Below are 20,893 nucleotides of genomic sequence, written 5' to 3'. Positions count from 1 at the left end.
GTGAACCATAGGATAAGCAGCTACTGAGTCAGATATTTCACCCAGAAGTTGATCCAGAAGATAAAACACTACCAAACAATGAGTTGATATCAGAGTGGATGTTGAACTTGCACTAGCGAGGTGGCCATCAGTTCATGTGAATGCTAATGTTGCTGCAGGTTGTTATGTGAAATGTATTTGACGTCAGATCAGAGGAATAGGTTTTGTTGGATTTGTTTCTTAACCAGAATGTAATATTTTGTTTTTTTCTTGTCGCTGTTTAGCAACAGCATATTGATCGGTGCTCCGAAAGCCAACACAAGCCAACAAGACATCACCGAAGGAGGAGCCGTGTACCTGTGTCCCTGGAGCCAAGCTAACTGCAGCATAATCAACTTTGACAAGCAAGGTAGGGTGTCTCGTTAAAATCCCAAATTGACGATCCGCCTCTTTGTACTCGCACATAGATAAAAATGGAGACTGTTAAAAAAAAATCTGTCTCAGTATTCAAAATCCAAGGGAGAACATTTAACCTGCATCATAACCTCAGCAGTAGTGAGTAACTCACATTATTCCAGGACATTAAAATGTCACTTTCCCCAACGGGACTGTTAAAACAGCTGGGACAGGACTTTTGTGGTAAACTCTCAGCAGTCTTTAACCAGCCATAAAAAAAACCCATGAGAGGCTCCAGGTAGCATCCCAAGTTAAGCACCGCTGTGCTCGGCTCTGAGGTCAGAAGTGCAGCTCCCTGCCATCTTATTGCTCCTTAACCAGTGGCTCTCTGTATTGAAACCAGCCTTTGATGTCTCTCCTGTGTTTTAATGGTGGCGGAGGCTTGCCTCCAACCCTCCCCTCGCTTAAGGTCTCCATTTTGGGACGTGTGCCGTGCTTGCAGTGTTTTCACAGGAGCTTTGATTTCCTGCTGGGCTCTGGCCCAGTGTTGTGAGCACTCTTTAATTAGGGCCGAGTCATTACGAGAAACGAGGACCCCAGAGGATCGGGCTGCCCCTACTTCTGCCAGGATCTCTATCTGACATGCAGGAAGTGATAAGGAACCGCTGTTTCAGGATCACAGGGGCGAACTTATCGTGCAGCCTCACATGCTGATATCAAATGTTGGTTTACACCGACTTAGAGCTGTGACTATGCAAACTGCGCACATAAATACACATTTACAAACCGTTTACAAACTGTCCCGCAGTCAGACTATGAAATGCGATGCATGAATCATAGAAAAAGAACCACACTTTCGTACACAAACACACATCTACACACACATGCTAATGCTTTTACACTCAGTCGTCTTGCAATTCCCATTACAGGCCTCAGGATTCATGGTGTGTTTGAGGACACAGCCCAGACTCCATTAACCCAACAGGCAGCCAGGAGAGTTTAATGTCACCACTCTGCTGCAGACAGCCGGCACATATATCAGGAAATATACCACAGTAAAGCTTACAAAGTTACAGGCACATTAAAGTACCCACTTCGTCTTTTTTTTGGTGTGTGTGCTTAAAATGGAACCTTGCAGGAGTTGTTTTGCTTTAGGCAAGTTGTTGGAATAAGGTCTCACGAGTTTACATTTTAAGGATGCTGAATGGCAAATATTTGAAAGTGTGACAAAAATGTTGCTTCCAAATGAAATAAGGATATCACAGCAAATTGTATTTCCTTTCCCTTTAGTACGGATGTGTTCCAGGTCAAAGTTTTCCATAAATGCAAACTCGCACATGGGAGTAATCCCAGAATAAGTCTGCAGAGTTCCCGAGATCAAAAGCAATACTATCACGAGATGGCGTCAGGCCTCTATGTAGGCGAGGTGGAGGTGAAGCCGTTTTCGTTTTGCTGGTTTACAAGCACACGAGCATGCCCTCACCTGGCAGCCCTGCAGCGTTGTGCCCCGCTTGGAAGGCTTTCACAGAGCTGGCCAATCAGAAGGAAGTGGGCACATAGGGAGGGGAGGATTAAAGAGACAGCACCTGTCTGTTACAAGCAGAGATTTTAGGTGTCAGTACAAGATAATTAAGTCCTTTTTTAAGCTGCAAGGCGACTCTACAGGTTTCACTGACGGACAACATGAAAGGTGAACTTGAGGATATTATGTGATCATTACGATTTTTGGATTAATAGCAATTGAAGTTGAATTATAACGCATCATTTCCCAAATTACTATAACAGCTTGTTATATTGAGGTTATATGAACGTGTAATGTTCCTGAGGTGTCAAAACTGAAATGTTTGGCAGTTAACCACACACACACACACATTCACACAAACACACCTTAAGCATTCTTCCAGCCCCCTCATCACTGTTACATGCTTTTATTTGGTACCGGCAGGGCTTCTGGTAAGATAGATCTCGAGGTACAATGAGCTACAGCCGTATGGGTTACAGTCACAACATGCTCCAAGTCCCTTTGAGCTGTTTGATGTCTGCCATAGCATGGAGGATGGATTAGGACCGCAGACCCCGGGGAGCAAGGCCGTAAAATATCCATGTAAAACGTCAAGAACATGTGTAGAGGGCTCTCGAATGAAGTCATTCAGCACAAATATCAAACACACAGGGCGGTCTTTGACTGTTGAAAAAAAAGCAACATTAATCATGATTCTTCAAATGAGGTTGTTTCAGTTATTCCAGCATTGATGAACGAAAAAAAAAAAACCATTCATGAAAAACCTGTTTAATATGTTTTATCTCCTCGTTGTTCTTTCAGGTGATCGATATTTCTATATAAATAATGTGAACACTCAGGTCGAGTTCAAGTCTCATCAGTGGTTTGGAGCTACCGTGCGTTCCCATGGCAACAGCGTCCTGGTACGTAAATTGCTCAGCGGTTGCTCGGGTCCGTAAACCTACATGATGCTTTTTTTGCCTACAGTACATGTGATGCAAACATTTTTTATAAATCTGCTGTCGACAGATACATTATGGTGCACATTATCATAAAAAAACAACAACATCCTGGCACTTTTATTATTGCTGTATTGTTGTGTACGCTGGAGTATTTCATTATGAGATTTTGGGACTGATTGGGTTTCTTTGAGGACCAGGTTTTTAAGACAAGATTAAAGTTGTTCTAGTTTTTGGCTATTTCATGTAAAAGCATTTGTTTTGATTGGTAAAATTAACTTTTCATCCCAACAACAATCAATGAATCACATTTTCTGATCAGAAAAGGGGGAAATGTGGTGTCTGTTATGGTAGCAGCAAGGTATCCATCAAAGGCAGTCTACTTGCTGGTATCCATCCCTTTTGTTAACCAAAGTTGTCTACCAGAGCTTAAGCTATGATTAAACAATCATTGCTTGGGGAGTTTGGTCATTTAAATAGTTCTGTGGTCAATATTATGACTCTAAGCTGTCTCTGTTTTCCCAGGCTTGCGCTCCCAGTTATTACTGGAGGACCGAACATGACACACCCTTTGCTGATGTCACAGGAACCTGCTACCTCTCTGTGGACAGCCTCCAAACATTTGTGGAGTACGCTCCCTGCCGAACAGGTGAGTTATAGGCAAACCTTCAAGGGGCACAGGGGGGTTAAAGGCGGTTAGGGGGCTGATTTTGTACTTGTTCTGTTGTGCCTTTTAGATTTGCCAGGTAAAGCCAAAGCTTCGCATTTGAATAAATAAATTGGTATGAGGAGTGGATAATGTAATGTTATCGAAGTTAACAGCAAAGTAAAAAATAGCCGTTGCAGTTAAGCACATCTGCCTCCCCTGATGCTTTTGTTTTGGATTCAGTTGTTTTCAGAGTTTCCAAGCTGGAATTTGGTTTCTGGTTGATGAACAAATAAAATGTGAAAGAACAGAGCGTTCTTTTTTTCTTTCTTTCTAGTTTTAATCGAAAAAACATTCATTCATTGTTATTTCCCCATGTGTGGCGTTGTTCTTCGCAGAACGACATGGACCTGCTGGACAGGGCTATTGTCAGGGGGGATTTAGTGCAGACTTCACAAAGGTAAGAGAAATATTTCCAAGAGTTTACGTTTTTACATAAATCACGTTGTTTTTTTGTCTCTGTGTTTTGGCTGATGTAAGCAGTGGGGGGATTTCGCTGTGTGCATCAGATTTGCAGAGTTTGTTTGAAAGTCATGATGACACACAGACGCCTCAGCTCTGGCTACTGTGTTACAGGATGGGAGAGTTGTGCTTGGAGGACCAGGCAGTTTTTACTGGCAAGGTGAGCTCACAGGAATGTGGAACCTCGTGGACTCTTTGAGATAGATTTGAGTTCCTTTGAAAGAATCAGAAAATCAATTCATCATCATTCAGAGTGAACAAACTAAAGTGGAACAACTCAGGAGGGAGATTTAAAGAGTTGCATTTGTCATTTTAACCTCTGATCTTTAACCCTTTTTAAAAAAAAAAAATCCATTTGTCCTGCAGGCCAGCTGATCTCAGCCAACACAGAGGAGATTGTAAAAGCCTACTACCCGTCTTACTTCCTGCTGTCTGTCACCGGGCAGATTCACACTCGACAGGTGCAGGGGAACTATGATGACAGTTACCTGGGTGAGGATATAAACTAAGCCAGAATGTATACTTTGTACTTGAATCTATGCAGTGGATTTTGCCCTAGCCAAAAACAACTGTGATTGGTCGGCTATGAATCGCACCAAAACTTCATAAAACACTGCCAGACCAATCTCACCACAGTGAGAGAGAAACCACCCAACCAACGAGCAGACGCTGCAATACAAGTATAATTCTAGCGTTGTCATGGTTACTTACGTGAGCTGCAGTGGGCAGTGCAGTAGGCTATTATTGCTGCTTTGTATTATTATACCGGACAGCAGCAGGACTGATTCATTTTAGTTGGTTGGTCAAATCAACAGCAGTTTGTATATTCATGGTCCCCAGAGGAAAATATCCGAGGAGTAAACCCACCGTGCAAGTCCAGGTTTTGAGCAGGACTTTGATAAGTCCAAGGGGAGATGATTAGAACATGTATTGTGAGCTCTTTCCCATACCCCAGGATCAAAATTTCTCTAAATGTTAAAAATATATAAATAACTAGGAGGACATTTTCCTGAAATTGTCTCAACAAAGTCAGAGTTTCTGGATTAATGTAACAGTCCTCTCCATTGACCTTTGTCCATTTTATACACAGGAAACTGAAGACTTATGCTGTACTAGTTATAGGCCTGTAGCAGATTCACCAGGGTAACAATCTCAGCATTATGATGACTCACAACATGACGTCTGTCATACTCATAGTTCAGAAATTTGAAAAGTGAACACAAAGTTCTTCCAAGTGAATAGCCTCTAAACTTTTGTATTTAACAAATGTTTCTGTAGTTATTTTTTCTCAGGACAAACTCCTTCCTAAGGAAAAATAATTTAAACTCTCTCGGTGTTCATCCTGTGGGACCACATCCCCTTTTAGGCATCTAGGTTAAAGGTGTTGCAGCATGTTACACCTCACCGTTTCAGTCTTTGTTATCTTACAGAGTAGTCTAATATAATGATTAAGTGTTGATGCACTCAGAAGGAGTCGTCTGCTCAATGCAGGAACAAAGCACAAGATATAAGATATAAAGTGTTATCTGTTTTTGCCAGGGCGGAAGGTCGGGTCAGAGATCGCTGTGAGCGTAGGCTAACCTAGCAGAGCTAACATTTCCTTACTATGCTGTTTTCATACTTCATGTAGTTTGGACGATGTGAGGTCTTTTGGTACTGTACCAGTTTGAAATGACAAAAACCATCCCATGGTGAGGAGCTACAATTATGTGAGCTTAGATGACCTCTGTGCTCCTTATCTCTGTAGCAGCTCAGAGCTTCATTAGCTGCTACTAGCATAGTCAGCTGTTTTTTTTGGAAGTAGAAAAAGAATGCATCCAAATGGTATCTCTTGTTGAGTTGCATTGCTTTAGATCTGACCACTGTGGATATAACTTTACTACTATTACTTTAATAGCAATGCTGATAGGTAGAAGTTGGCCTACTCTTGAAGGACCCTAAAAATGGATTAGTATGAAATGCAGTGTGACTATACTCAGTTTATTACAATTCTTAAGGTTGTTATTACTATGCTAATTATAACATAAAGCTTATCTGAATCAGGAAGTATTCAAGTTAATTTTTACAATGGTAACCGTTCTGTCATGTATCATTAGACCCTTCATCATGTCCATGGCTTTTTATCTAATCTGTAGTCTTCATTTCTCCTGTAGGTTACTCCGTGACTACTGGGGAGTTCAGTGGGGATGGTGAGGAAGGTGAGGGTCATATTTACAGTACAGAGAGACAAAAATTCATGGTTCAGTACAGGCCAACCTTAAGCTCTGTCTAATATTTAACTGCTCACTGCAGGAGGTAAAGACCCAAAGAATAAAATGATAAACAAAGTGTGTGATTTATTTTTAGTTGGTCGGCTGAAGAATTAGACATCCAAATCTCAGTTCTTTGTCATGAGTCTTGTTTTGAAATCGCCTTTCCCTAACCTCTTACCCATTGCTTTCCTTGTTTTAGATTTCATCACAGGAGTTCCAAAAGGACTCATGCTGTATGGTGTCGTAAGGAGTCCCCACATTTTCATTCTGCACAATAAATATCTGCAAAGAAAAACAAGTAGCTGTATAAACATGCACTTAACTCAAGGCCTCCACAGCTAATGATTAAAAACAGAGTAAACTGTGGTTACCTGTTATACATTTGTGAACCACGACTTGTAACCTTCATGATTTTTGTCGGTGTCAACATAGGTGTCCATATTAAACGGAAGGGATCTGACGTCTCTGCTCAACTTGACAGGAGAGCAGGTATGTGCACATCTGGCTCCTGTACGAGCCTAGCTCCTTTTTTTTTCATATATGTGGGTACATATGAAATGTGTCATGTGTAAAGCAGGGTGGAAGAGGAAGGAATTTGCCCCATGGAGATGAGGCCTATACCGGTGTCAGAGGTCAAGCTTACAGTATGCACTAGCTCAAGGGTCCTTGAATCTGTAAATCAAACCCAGAAAGAGCAGAGCAGGGTAGTGTTTGGTTTGTTGCGGGACAGATTCTGCTTGTACTTTTCCAAATGGAAAGTACCGAGGATTACAAGGGTCATGTTTGAGTCATATTGCTGAGAAAAAAAGAGTCACCCACAAGGTCATTATTTTTAAAACGAAACGTCACTTGCTCGATTTAGCAGCCAGGTCTACTTTTAGGAAATGTTCCTCTGAGTAAAATATTACTCAGAACTGTAAGGCGTGTGAGGCGTGAAATGTCTCTGAAAACCAATTTAACTTCCTGCATACTCACTTCCTAAAAGTAGAATGTTGAATAAATAAAGAAAAACATTTTTTTCTTTCAAACGGATACAAAAAATAAGACAATTAATTTGTGAATGGCTTGGAGAAATAGTTGGGCTTGATTGTGTATATCTACCTAAACAACGGAAAGTGTGTGTTTGTGCGTCTGTTCGGTGTGCATGTGTGTGTATGTCTGTGTGTGTGTTTTCTGTGTGGGAGGTCACCCACAGCCCCACCCACTGACAGCTCGGAGGTGTCAGTCTCAGGCTGGAGGGTGCTAGGCAAACTGTTAAGTCACAGTGAGAGTGATCTGAGGTAAACTCGGGGCTAATTGATTCTGTGCTCCCTGTGAGCTAATGCTGCTCCCTCCGTGTGGGGGGGTGCGCTGACCGTACTGCCAAGTCAGCTGCAAAAACACACCAGAGGGTCTTTGTGCAAGAAGTCATTTGTTATGCAGATAAACAAAATCTCTCTGCTGAGCCATGTTTTAAAGTCTTAACAGTCATTGGATCCAAATGTCACAAAGGGTGGATGATATGATGTTACATAAGACACAAACGTGGGTTAAGCTTTGGAGCTTTTGAGATTTGCACGATTTTTTGACCTGCATTACTGTGGTTCCAAACATGACATTTATCATCAAACTTATTTCACTTTGATTCCAATTTTAAGTTCAATTATCAGTTCAATTCAAATAATCACTTACATACCCTTTGGCCACTTAATGGATGAACTATGACCTCGTGTTCCTGATATTAGGGGTGGGAATTGAGAAGTACAATAGGGTGCGATACACTATTGCTACCTCCATGTGCTGTTCACATTTCTAAGAGTGTAAATATGTCTGGCAAAGAAATGCTTTCATAGGGTATCAGTGATTCTTTAACGTTGCTCTGAACCTCAGTTAGATTTACGTTGATATGAGCCGTTTAGCATGTGTGACACAGGAAGCCAACCCCAATTTTCAGTGTTGTTTTTCACATCCTGAACCTCATTTCTGTGTTGCTACACTACAAATCACTTTGAAGTGAGAGTCTAAACCAGGATGTGTAACATGAACCTAATTTATCATACGTGGTATGAAATGAAACCGGAAAAACCTAAGACCCACGAGTATTTTCTCAGAGTGAGTGTTGAAGGAGTTCGAGTCCCAAGTCCCCCAGACCCCCTACCTCTGCTCCAGCTTACAGAAGCTCAAACACTGAGCTCCATGAAAAAGGGAGCCGAGGAGAACCCCGGGGGGATTGTGGGATTGAGAGATTGAGGAGGAAAGCTTCTTGGGGTGGTGGTGGAGGCTACAAAAGAGAAAAAAAGGGACATGGAGAACGAAAATGAAAGAAAAGAAAGGGATCTCTGCAGCGTAGTGTGATTACAGGCTAACTGGGGGCTTGTTTTATAATGTGTTCCAGATGGGGTCCTACTTCGGCTACGCAGTGGCATCCACCGACATCAACAACGACGGGTGAGTGAGTGGAGAAACAATGAGGCGGACGGTTAGGGAAGCGAAAATGGGCGACTTAACAAATAAGATAGCGAAGTGTACGCTCAAACAGAAGACTGAACGTGAGAGATGTCGTCATTGAAACAAAGACGACAGCGTGACTGAAAATTTCCCATGCTTGATCGGACTTCACCCTGTCACTCTCTAATGTGTCATGAAAAATTCTGAAACACTGGGTACTCTCTTTCTGACTATAGTTCCTCTCAGTGTACAGTTCTCCTTTGGACAATTGCACATGCCCTCGCTGAAGGCGGTCTGTGAGAATCAATGTCTTTCAATAGACAATAGTCACTTTTCACATTTCTCAACTTCCCATGACTTTTTACCCCAACCATGATGTCACATGAAATGTTAACCTCTGGGATCCCATTGCCATGCCAGTGGTTATTACTGAATAATGTGGTGCAGCATAATATTTTTTTAAACCAACAGAACATAATTACACAGTAAATACAAGTGGAGATTCTGTGCTTTCACATATATTTGGTAGGTCCTCCCGACTAAATGGGAATACTGTTCAAAATAATACTCATAAAACGTGAAATGTATTTCCTTTCAACGAGTCTTGGGTTGACAAAGTCTACTCTGTGTGAACGTCAAATAGCTTCAATGAAGAGCTGGAACAAACTTATGCAGAATACACCAAATCAGCATATCAAACAGTGCGGGATAAGATCATTTTTCAAACCTTAAAACGTCTTTAGAGGAAGAACTGAAAGAAAATGAATGGTTCAGAATTTTTGTTAAGTTTTAGTTTTTGCTTTGAAAGAGCTGTTCATATCTACAGAGGAGGCTTGTCTTATCTGTGGAGTCTTCCTTGTTTCTACAGTAGCTCAGAGTGGACAAATCATATTTTCATATTTATCCCCATTATCTTGTCTCCTGCCGTTGCTTGCCTCCCCCCAGTTTGGATGACCTGGTGGTGGGAGCTCCAATGTTTATGCGTCGAGGGTCCAATGGGCGCTTGGAGGAGCTGGGTAAGGTGTACGTGTACCTTCAGAGAGACCCTCTTCTGCTGGAGCCAAGCCAGTCCCACCTCCTGGGTCAACATGCCTTCAGTCGCTTCGGCTCTTCGCTGGCCCCTCTCGGCGATCTCAACCAGGATGGTTTCAATGGTAGGAATGATGGATTCAATGGTAGGAATGATGGATTCAATGGTAGGAATGATGGATTCAATGGTAGAATGATGGATTCAATGGTAGGAATGATGGATTCAATGGTAGGAATGCTACTTAAGCCCTGTTTCCACCAAGGTTTGGTTCAGTACAGTGTGGTACGGTACACCCTGATCTCTCTTGTGTTTCCACAGCCAACGTACCCTTACTAACAGAGTGTAAGACGCATGACATCATAGCAGCGTGACACAGTGTAGCCCGCCAATTAATTCAATAAAGAAGTAGATTGCAACAAAGGGCAACAAAGGAGGACGTCCAGCAGGGGTCTGCAGCTCTGAGGTCGCCTGTGGGGCAGTGCTTCTCAAAGTAAAACAAAAAGAGATTTGTAATTATCGCTCTAAATCCATGGGATATTTAAACATGGCGAGTTTTGTGTTTGTCCTTTATTCCCGATGCCATACATATATGGCTCTTACATTCACATTTCAGAAAACATCTGATTCTTGATGTAAGCATTTTTCGCACATGCACTCCTGAACATTTCTAGAAAATGTCAGGACGGACTGCACCTACATTTTTCCTCGGTTAGGTTCTTAGACTTTCCCTGTCATACCATGACAAAAAAAAAAAGAAGTGACGGTTCTATGTGTTCACACATCAACAACATCCTGACTTCAAATGGAAACTTTAGCAGGGGGCTGGCATGAAAAATTCTGGTTACGTTGGTGCCGGAAAAAATCTGAAAATGTCAGGAACATTTTCAGGAGTTTTGTGTATGTGTGAAATCACCAACGGTGTGTTGTCGCTGACTTCATTCAGACATGGCCATCGGCTGTCCCTATGGAGGAGACGACCAACACGGATTGGTTCTCATTTACAACGGTCATGCTGGAGGTCTTATGGACACGCCCACTCAAACTCTCTCTGGCCAATGGGCTTCCAGCTCTTTCCCTGCCAGTTTTGGATATGCTCTGCGCGGCAACAGAGACCTGGATCAAAATGGCTACCCAGGTACTGCAGAAAGTATTCAACCACCTTGCTTTTGACTAAAGAAATAACCCCTGTTCTCCTTTGATATCTTCACTTATTCACCTTCTGTTTTTGCAGATCTGCTTGTTGGTGCCTTTGGGGTTGATAAAGCTGTGTTATACAGGTATGTTAATGCGCTTAGGAGTGTTATAACAACAATGTATTCTATCTATTACTCCTCTTCATGGTCTGTATCTCTAATCAGGGCTCGGCCAATAGTGAGCGCCAGTGCATCTCTTACAGTGCAGCCCACCATGTTCAACCAGGAGGAGAAGACTTGTGAGCTGTTCACAGGGAATGAAATCGTCGCTGTGTCCTGGTAAGGCCATCTGTTTGATTCTTTGAGTTAATCTGGTGTTAATGGAAAAATGATACACCATTTTATGTGACATACAGTATTTGTCACTGCAGGGGGAAACATCTTGTAGAGCATTAAAGTGGTTAAAGCGCTCTCTGAAATTGACGGGAACATGGAAAGTCGTGCGTATGTTATGTAAGGCACATCTTCGTTCAATTTGAGCTTTCCAAACTTGTGCCTCACGAGAATGTCAAATGACTTCATGTTTACCAGTTTCCTGTCCAAGCTGCTCTCAACTACGCACACAGTATTCACGGAACCAGAGAAAAAAAAGAAAGGGGATATTCATCTTGCTTTCAATTTCAGTGTAGCTCTTTCCACATGTTCACTTGAGACAACGTTTTAGATGTGGAACATTTTCAGAGTGATGAGCGAAAGTTGCCAAACCGGCTGGTGCTTTAGTTTCTGCCCTGTAGGTTGATTGGAGTAAGTCTTGTCTTTGTGGTTATTGGTGTTTTTCGCTGCTGTGGAAACAAGAAAAACGACAAACTGAGCAGGGAAGAGGAGGTGGAAGAAAGATGGAGTGGTTATATGGAAAGACGAGTGCAGTTATTCATATCAAAAAGGTTGGAAAACAGTTGTAAGTTTCCCAACATGAACAAGATGTAGTTTGGCATCGGCAGCACTCCACACAGTCCGAGGTGTGTCCTTCCTTTACGTCTGCGTCTATACCACCACATAAACATGTTACTTTGATATGTCCACTGATAATTCAAGCATTTGAACCTTTTAAGTTGTTATTCTTAGGATTTCAGAACTGGACGACTTGGCAACAACCAGCGGTTAGCAAGGAAACATTTCATGAACAGCTGCTTTCTCAGAATAGCAGAGTCACTGGTGTGCCTGTTTTAATGTGCAGCCAAATGAACTCACAGTCACTTATTAAAGAAGTCTGTCAGTATTTATTTGAACCACATTCAGCTCACTGGATGCACATGGTGCACAAAGTGTTTCTAAATCTGTTAGGGCACAGAAAAGTCAGTTTCCCCGTTTATCCTCAATCTTACTCCTCACCTTGCCACAAAGCAAGACAGATCTCACTTGTTGACATGGCAAGGCTAACGTTTTGCTAAAATGCTAAAATGCTAAAAAAAAAAAGCAAGCAGCAGCAGCAGAAGAAGACCTAAAAATTAAAAACTCTTTCTAAGTCACAACTCGGCGAATACTTTTGATTCAACAGCATCTAAAGCCTGTTTAATTTCTGATTTGTACAGAGTGACCATGTTGTTAAGAGTGATCACTTTTGTGACATGTTTGTTACATTTAAGCCAAGTTACATGATGCCAAACAGGCAGCATTTCAACAAGTTAGAAATCAGTTTAGAAACAGACAAGTCAAACAAGAACTTGTAGATGTAGATGAGTAGCAGTAACCATGCCTGAATGTCATGTTGACTTTGTATTTACAATCACCGAGGAATTTTGAAAGGAGGAAAAAAATGCTGTTGTTGTTTTTTTTTTACTGTTGTTCTCATAATTATTTTAGCACTACATCTTTGTTCTTCTATCAGAGCAGACATAATAAGTAATAAGTGGATAATCAATAAACCCCCATGGCATGTCATTTTAAAATTTCATATGTTTTCCCTCGATTCTTCGCAGCTCCATAAGGTATAAAAGTTACTTGGGATAGTCCATTTGCATCGAGCAAACAGAACTGAATCGAGTTAAATGGAATCAGAACACATTGTTCTATATTTTAGTGAATCTGCCTTGAAGCCAATGGGCCGAGATCTGAATCGGATCGTCTTGTAAAAGAGGAAATCACACCCCTAATAGGTCGACAGTCTTCACCCAGTGCAGGAATGACCACCCTGCCACTTCCACTAAAAAACAAAAAGAGATCATTACTGAACGCCGATACATTCAACGGCTATCGCAGTAAAAGTAGACACTAAATGTCATCATCATGGGGTTTGTTTTCAAGAAAAAACTGTAAAGATTGAAGCACATATAGATAGAGCAGTATGCCTCAGATCAGTGTAAACACATCTGTATCAGATCAGCACACAGATTTTTTTTCTTTATATTTTTCTCTGTATTTATTCTCCAGTGTCAGCGTCAGTTTCTGCCTGCTGGCTAATGGGAAGCACGTCCCCTCTCATCTAGGTGAGGCAAACACACACACTCTTTCTCTCTCTCTTACACACACACACACACACACATGAACACACACAGACACACACACGCACACACATGGTCCCTATTACCTTGCTTTCTCTGTGTTGCCGCAAGTATGCCGGACCCTCACTGTGGTCAATTTGGCAGTTAAGATCAAGATAAAAGAACAATCATGTAAATACAGGGTAACTTAGTGGACTCCAGCAGTTTAGAAAAGTGTGTGTGTGTTTATTTAAAGTGCGTGGGTGTGTGTTGTCTGTGCCCCCTGCATAGTTGCTGTCATGTGGGCCACAGAAATGCCCTCGGTGGGTTTTTACATACTGTGCAAGTAACACATGAAGGCTCTTCCCCATCGTCATGTTAACCACTGTTTGTGTATATTTGCATGTGGCTAGGCATGCATGTAATATGTCAGTGTTTCTGTGCCTGTACATACATTTTAACTTAAACCCCTATGGTTAATGTAAACATTCTGTAAACATGGATGTACAGATGGCGTGCATGTACTCATTGATATCCTGTCTTGTGTGCGTGTGTGTTTTTATGTGTATGTCTTCCAGACTTTGTGGTGGAGGTTCAGTTGGACAGTGGGAAGCAGAATCAGAAAGAGTCCATCAGAAGGACTCTGTTCCTGGACAGCCAGCAGAGCAGCCTGCTGAAGACGTTCAGCCTTGCTATTGGAGAACACTCCTGCCATGAGGCCAAGGTCTACCTGCGGGTCAGTCCCATACTTTTTACCTCCATGCCAGGCAGACTGGTGCATACTTTTTTTCATCCATCAGGTAGATAGACAATAATTACACAGGACAGTAGTGGCTTTGTGTGCCAACACTCAGGGGCATCATGTAAGCCAAAATTCTGGTGGGGGGGGGGAGTTAGAGTCGGGTCAAGGGGTTCGTATTATAAAAAAAATGGTCAGAATGATGCCATTTTCTGCATTTTGAAACATTTATAACAAAAACAGAATGGGTATTATTTCTCGATCAGTCTGAAAGTCTGAGTTAACCTCAGTTAAATCATGCAAAATACCTAATTGCTCATTTTTCCGTAGCTCTTTCATCAGATTTTTTTCATACTTTAAATAATAAAATATAATTTCTACATACTGTATAAAATAAAATAAAAAGCAATACTAAGATGTGAGAAAAATCCTGTCCGATTTTAGAAAAAATCTTAGTTTCTATGGGCATGAGGCCTCTGTCTATACTTAGTCACATTTACAATGCTAACATTAGCATGCTATAATGATTACACTGACAATGCTATCATGCTCACTTTTGGATCTTTGTTACCATTTCGGGTAAGCAAGTTACAAGTTACACGCTAACTAATGATAAAAAGCAAAAAGAACTCGTTCAGAGTTCTACACAAGAGCAAAGTATGTCGCCCACAGATAAGCGGTGGGTGATATACTGTATATTTCTTACGATTCTCATGGGAGCTTTTTATGTCTTTATTAAAGATACAGGACAGTGGATAGAGTTGGAAATTGCTAAGAGAGAGAGAGAGAGAGAGAGGGTAGGTGGGATTCAAACCCGCGGTGTCTGCTTCCAGAAGCACAGTTTCTGTATGTGTGGCGTGCAAAATAACCACAAGGCCACTGGCGCCCGAGCATTGGATGATTTTGAACAGCCACTACAAAAACAGTGCACATAGCAGTTCCATCATCAAATGAACTGAATTTTCCAGTATTTTCTTGAAAAAAAAGTTTTAAAAAGTTAAAAATATTCTCCAATAACTTTTTTTTTCCGGCCAATCATCTGAATCCTTTGCTTTAATATCTTTCAAATGTGTTCCCCCTTCTACCCCCCCCTAGCCCCCTAGGGGCCGGTGCCCTGCTTGTTTTTATTTGAGACATTTAATCAGCGACTGTTTTGCACCTGCAGTTCCAGGTGAACGTAATTATCTTGTTGCCAGGACAGAGGTTAACGTCATTTCCTAATAGGCAGGGTTTGAAGTCGCTGTTTGAAGTTCTATTCGGGGGGTGAAACTACTACAGTACCAATCTTCCCATCACTCAGTGGTGACCCGATCAAAGCGAGTGCCTGCCAAAAACACTTATGTCATATGTGTAGATGCTCTCTGGAAGGAGTATTCTGCTCTTTGGAGGATTAAGAGACAGTTTGAGTGCAATCTGTCAACCCTTCACTCACCTGTCAGTCAACACCTGTTTACTCACTATGTCTAGCTGTGACTCTTTCTGAAAGGGGGAAACATCCTCTCAGCTCAGAGAACTGAATTCATGTCACGTCTCAGAGAAACTTCAAACACACCGAATGCTACAGTCGGGGCCAGTCCTTCTTCTACATCTGCTTCTGATTTTGGGAAGTTTCCAGCTCTAAAATACTGGAAGTCTCCACATTAGCAACAAATGTGTAACCAGCCTTTACCCCTAATCTGAAGTGCGAGCTTTTTAAAGAATATCTGGGATCATGTGGGTTGTGTGTCATTGAACAAAATACTCAAACATCGCTGCTTCTTTTCTTGTTGTAAGGGCGAGGAGGAGTTTAGGGATAAACTCTCCCCTGTTTACATCAGTCTGAACTTCAGTCTGGATCCTCATGCCCCCGTGGACCAGCATGGCCTCAGACCAATCCTGAATTATCAGACAGAACAGCCCGTAGAGCAGAAGGTATGTACACTAACTCACAATACAGAATGACTCATCCCCAGCCACAGGGTCATTCTGCATGTTCATGTCATGTTGGTGTCCTTTCACTGAGATTATTTCTCATACTATGGTTGCTTAGTTTCAGTATTTTTCTTTACTTTTGTATTAATGTCAGCACTCTAACTCAGCTTGTAGTGAAGTACACTGCTATAGTGTTCTAATATTTGAATGTAGTGATATGCAGTGCTATAAAAGGGAGATTAATGATTCTAGAGGCAACCTTCACTCGTCTTTTAAGTAACCCAGAGTACTAACTACTGTGGATGTTTAGTTCCCTCGTAATTTTTGGTTTTCTTTTGATAACTAAATGCACATTTCAAGCAAAGAAAGAACTGATTTCAGCTTCTCGAATGTGAAGATTTGTTGTATTTCTCAGTTTTTCTAGGGTTTTAGCTGAATGTGAATGGGTTTTTGTTCATGGTCAGATCGAACATTTGAATATTAGAGGTGGGGAAAAGAATCGAGGTCTTCAGAGATTTTAAATAGATTCATAACTTCCAAAAAGTTTGTACTAATTCAAAAACAGACTTTTAATTGTGAATTCAGAATCTTTTTGAATGGACAATAGATTCTGAATCGAATCGTGACCCCAAGAATTGAAATCGAATCGTGAGTCACCCAAAGATTCCCAGCCTTATTGAATATATAAATTAGGGGTTTCTTAGCATGTTTTTTTTTAACTTTAAATAGACAAACCAATAAAATTAAATCCAGATTTATAGCTAAAATTAACCATTTGGTGTTGTGTTGTGATTTCCAGCTAATGTCCAGTGCAAACTCCATGGTTTCCCAGGGAAATAACACCTGTAGATTAAATCAAAAAACCATGCAGTGATTCAATTTCAGTATATTGATGTTTTTTAATTTTTTAAATGGTAAACGGTAAATGGACTTGAGCTTGTATAGTTATTTTCTAGTCTTCTGACTTCTCAAAAGCGTTTTTATACTGCAGGTCACACCTACACATTCACACACTGATGGTAGAGGCTGCTATGTAAAGTGACCATCAGAAGTAACATATCCCATTCATACACATTTATACACTACTGACGAATCAGCAGATGCAACTTGGCGTTAAGTGTCTTGTCGACTGACTCTACTAACTTAACCACAGCCGCTCCGGCATGTCACCCTCCAACTCTTAATTTCATTGTAATAGTGTTTAGTATTAATCTCTTTCTTGGAAACCCCTGAAGCACCGTTTTGTTTTGGTTTAATGGACGTTCAGCTTCCAGAAGTATAAGTAGTGTAGCTTTTCTCTGTATAGAGCTGTAAAACGCGTCCTTATATTAAACCAGCAGACTAAACCTCCAGACCGCAGCACTCACACGGCCACACGCCCTGCACTTTATGAACTAAACACTCAGTCACTACAACAAACACCGAGTGGAGAGAGAGTTTAATGGATGGCTTTTTAAACACTTTCACATAACTTCACCAAACAATCTAAATCATGAACAAATGACTGACACAGAGGTTCTGTGTACTTTACCGATTTAACTCTCCACAGCACTGCACATCTACCATTGATTATATTTAGCATTTTGGATATTTTTGAAAGACAAAAATGGACAACTCAGGCCTCCATTTTTTTAAAATTGACATTAAACAACCTGTCTGTCGTCCCAAACCCCATATGGTTAGATATTGAAGATCAGCTCTGATAGAACAAGCACTACTGACTGCACTCTGGGCTCCACTGGCAGAGTTTTTACTTTCCTGTACGAAGAGTTGGAAGGTTTATGGAGGACTGGCGAGTCATGGCTCTGCAAAAGCACAGAGAGACGCCTGACAGCTCAGTTAGGGTGGGGCGGTACTCGGCTCTCAGACATCTGGCTGTGGTTTGTTTATGTATGTTGCCAGTGCTCTCCTCCACCAGGCACCAGGCAGAGTCTGAAACGTGCTTGTGTTTATGTGAGTGATATAAGGTGAAGTGAGTGTGTGATGTGGCTGTGGAAGGGGGTTCATCATTCACTTTTAACTGGTTGTTTTCAACACAATACATGAACTTTCTTGCCTAGTTCTTCCGTCTTATGTCTGAGGAACCAAGCTGGGGTTTTTTGTCCATTGATTGGTAAACTAAAGTTACGAGAACATAGTGAAAATATACATATATATTCCAACAGAATGTGGATCCTGATACTACTTAGCGTAGAGTGATATGAGTCTTATATTATATTATACATATATTTTGGTAACCTGAGTGTCTACTGACCCACAAAATGTGAAATAAACCCATCCAGTCCTTTGTTTGTGGTCTGCATAAGTCTTACAACACAGAGAAAAATGCTCCGTTTCAAATTTGCTCTCCTTGTGATGTCACAGTGGGATTCTGGTAAAAAAAAAATCCCCTCCCCTCCCCTGGTATCTCCACCCATGGAGTCCACCCCCAGCCTAGAGAAAAACTTTTGCGCAGGTCTGCGATTTTTATTCTTGCTACAGAGGAGTGATGTCTACTGGGAAAACTCAAAGGGAGGGGGGGGTCATTGCATTTAAAGAGACACACACACCAAAACAGAGCGTTCTGAGAGAGCTTTTTTATACAGGGTCACAAACCTCCTCTGGTGCTTGATTCATGTTATATTTTGACCAAAGCACAGAACAGATGTTTCATTTAGACCACAGGGGACCGTTTGAAAAGGTGGAGAAGGGGGATAATATGTCCTCTTTAACATCTACTGTATTTATTTGGGACCATAGATGGTCATCCAATGTTTGCATTCAAAGGTGGTGGTTTTACCTTTTTTTGTGGTCAAGTTATTTTTTCCTCATATAACAAAACAAGGGATGCATTAAAAAAGGCTGAAAATCAATGTTTTGCTGAAGTCCATCTGTTAAATTTTGCAAATCTGTGGCATGATGAAACATTTAACGGTTGTGCAATATTAAGGGTGTGGTCGCAGTGCAGCACACCACAGTTCTGACCACTCACAGTTAAAATAAGACGTCTGAAGCTTTTTATACAGTCAAAGCCCGTTATTCAGACCATTAATGTTTTTTCACTGATTGCCATATTACGTACTAACACTCGGTTGTAGCCTTTCTAAATGACAGTTTGAGTTTCTCTTGGCTGAGACGGAGGTGGCTGGCTGAGATTCAAACAGCAACATATTTATGACTTTCTGGGAATCTAATGCCGGTTTCCACCATTGTTCTCCTGATTTCTATTGAATGTAGACTGATGATATTCTGCTTTACTCAGCAGTTTAGACAATAATTCTTACTGTAGATTAACACTCTCCGAGGTGAAAAATAACAAAAGAAGCTCCTGATCCTTTTTGATGTTACTGTCACTGTAAAAAGTAAATATGGGTAAAGATTATGTTCTCTTCCATAATCATTGAAGTAAATATTCCAGAGATCATTTTTTATCAAAAAAGGAAATTTTTCAGACGGACAATTCAGCGGAAAATGACTTTTTGGCCCATTTGGCGCTGGTTTCCTGTGATGCGGTCTTAATTTAAGTTGTTTTCTCCAGATTTTGACTTATTTTTCTTATCACCTTGAGATAACAAATCTGGCTTTCCTATTATAACTGATTATTACATCTCATCATCTCTCCATGTAACAAAACTTGTTTTCTCATGAGAACGGGATTCAATTCTGCTGATCTATAAAACAAGGTAATAGGCTGGTCACTGATGTCAAAGGCCAGACCAAGACACACCATGCTGTCATTGCCAACTCTATAAATGAAGCCTATTTCTCTGTTTTTTGGTTTGTGCTTTTACAACTCTGAAGACACGGGAAAAATAAGTTGAGATCTCGAGAAAACAGATGGAATTTTATTTTTATCATAGGAAAAATTAGTTAATATAATGCATGTCCGCTTACGGGCTTCCGTGCTCGGCAACACTGTTTCTCAAGATGTGGGACCGATATCTTTCCATTGGTGCAGAACCGTCAGTGCTGGTGATTCCAACTGGATCAATCAATATTTAAAGGGACCTAGATTTTTTTTTTTTTAAATATGAAAATATAGAGTTTCATCACTTTAATAATTGTCTTATATTTCTTGAATGTACCTGTTCAGGAGGGGTATAGAGAGACCAAGCCCTCTGCAGAGACAGGAATTGTTCTGAATTTTAAACCATTGACATTTCATTTCATTTTAAAAAAAAATGTAATTTGTTTTTTTCAGAAAAAAAAAAAAAGAAGAAAAAAACGATTCACACTTTATCCCATGTACGGAAAGGTGCAGGGAGAAGAATAAATCTTGTTTTGCCTGCCCCCCCTTACTCAAAAAGCAAACAATAAACATCTGGATGGTCTGTCCAATTACAATCAATGAATGAATATCATGACAACAATAAAACAAATCTGACAATTCAGTCTTCACTTCCTCAGAAATAAGAAGGAAAACACACAAAACACACTGACTGCCACTTTCATACAGTCTGATAACTTTAAAATGGCTTTTAATGCATCGTCGTTTTTGTTGTTGTTGTTGTTGTTTGTGCCTTTATTGTAGAGACAGGACAGTGGATAGAGTCAGAAATCAGGGAGAGAGAGAGAGAGTGGGGAATGCCATGTGGGAAAGGAGCCGCAGGTCAGTTTCAAACCCGGGTCGCCTGCTTGGACGACCACAGCCTCTGTTACATGGGGTGCCCACACTAACCACTAGGCTACCAGCGCTGCCCCATGCCTCATCTTTTTTTTTTTACAGAGCAGATTTGATCTATCTCATGGGGAAGATGAAAAGACGAATGTGAAAAAAAATGATGAAAGGGAGTTGGGACTTATCGCTTGATCTCAGTCTGTAACCATGAACGTGTGTTCCAGCCGGTTTGGTGTTAAATGACCGATAACCTCGTGAGTCCAGCGTGAATGTAAAACCAGGGTCTCCGCTGAGACAGTGTTAACCATTGCCAGGCTGACT

General features: G+C 41.1%; 1 protein-coding gene across 1 annotated transcript in view; it reads left to right on the top strand.

Moving 5' to 3' along the window:
* LOC109994144 (integrin alpha-5) overlaps nt 1–20,893 on the top strand; it is a 42,640-nt gene that overhangs the window by 5,878 nt on the left and 15,869 nt on the right. The window contains exons 2-18 of the mRNA XM_020647340.3: nt 264–388; nt 2,699–2,799; nt 3,361–3,484; nt 3,880–3,941; nt 4,118–4,163; nt 4,370–4,495; nt 6,157–6,201; nt 6,455–6,498; nt 6,688–6,744; nt 8,630–8,682; nt 9,628–9,836; nt 10,656–10,847; nt 10,944–10,989; nt 11,071–11,184; nt 13,276–13,331; nt 13,904–14,061; nt 15,838–15,975. Coding sequence (XP_020502996.2) covers nt 264–388; nt 2,699–2,799; nt 3,361–3,484; nt 3,880–3,941; nt 4,118–4,163; nt 4,370–4,495; nt 6,157–6,201; nt 6,455–6,498; nt 6,688–6,744; nt 8,630–8,682; nt 9,628–9,836; nt 10,656–10,847; nt 10,944–10,989; nt 11,071–11,184; nt 13,276–13,331; nt 13,904–14,061; nt 15,838–15,975 — 1,696 coding nt within the window. The remainder of the gene's footprint in view (nt 1–263; nt 389–2,698; nt 2,800–3,360; nt 3,485–3,879; nt 3,942–4,117; nt 4,164–4,369; nt 4,496–6,156; nt 6,202–6,454; nt 6,499–6,687; nt 6,745–8,629; nt 8,683–9,627; nt 9,837–10,655; nt 10,848–10,943; nt 10,990–11,070; nt 11,185–13,275; nt 13,332–13,903; nt 14,062–15,837; nt 15,976–20,893) is intronic.

This window comes from Labrus bergylta, chromosome 5 (genome assembly GCF_963930695.1).
Source record: "Labrus bergylta chromosome 5, fLabBer1.1, whole genome shotgun sequence".
Taxonomy (NCBI): Eukaryota; Metazoa; Chordata; class Actinopteri; order Labriformes; family Labridae; genus Labrus; species Labrus bergylta.
This window is presented reverse-complemented; position numbering and strand designations above follow the sequence as displayed.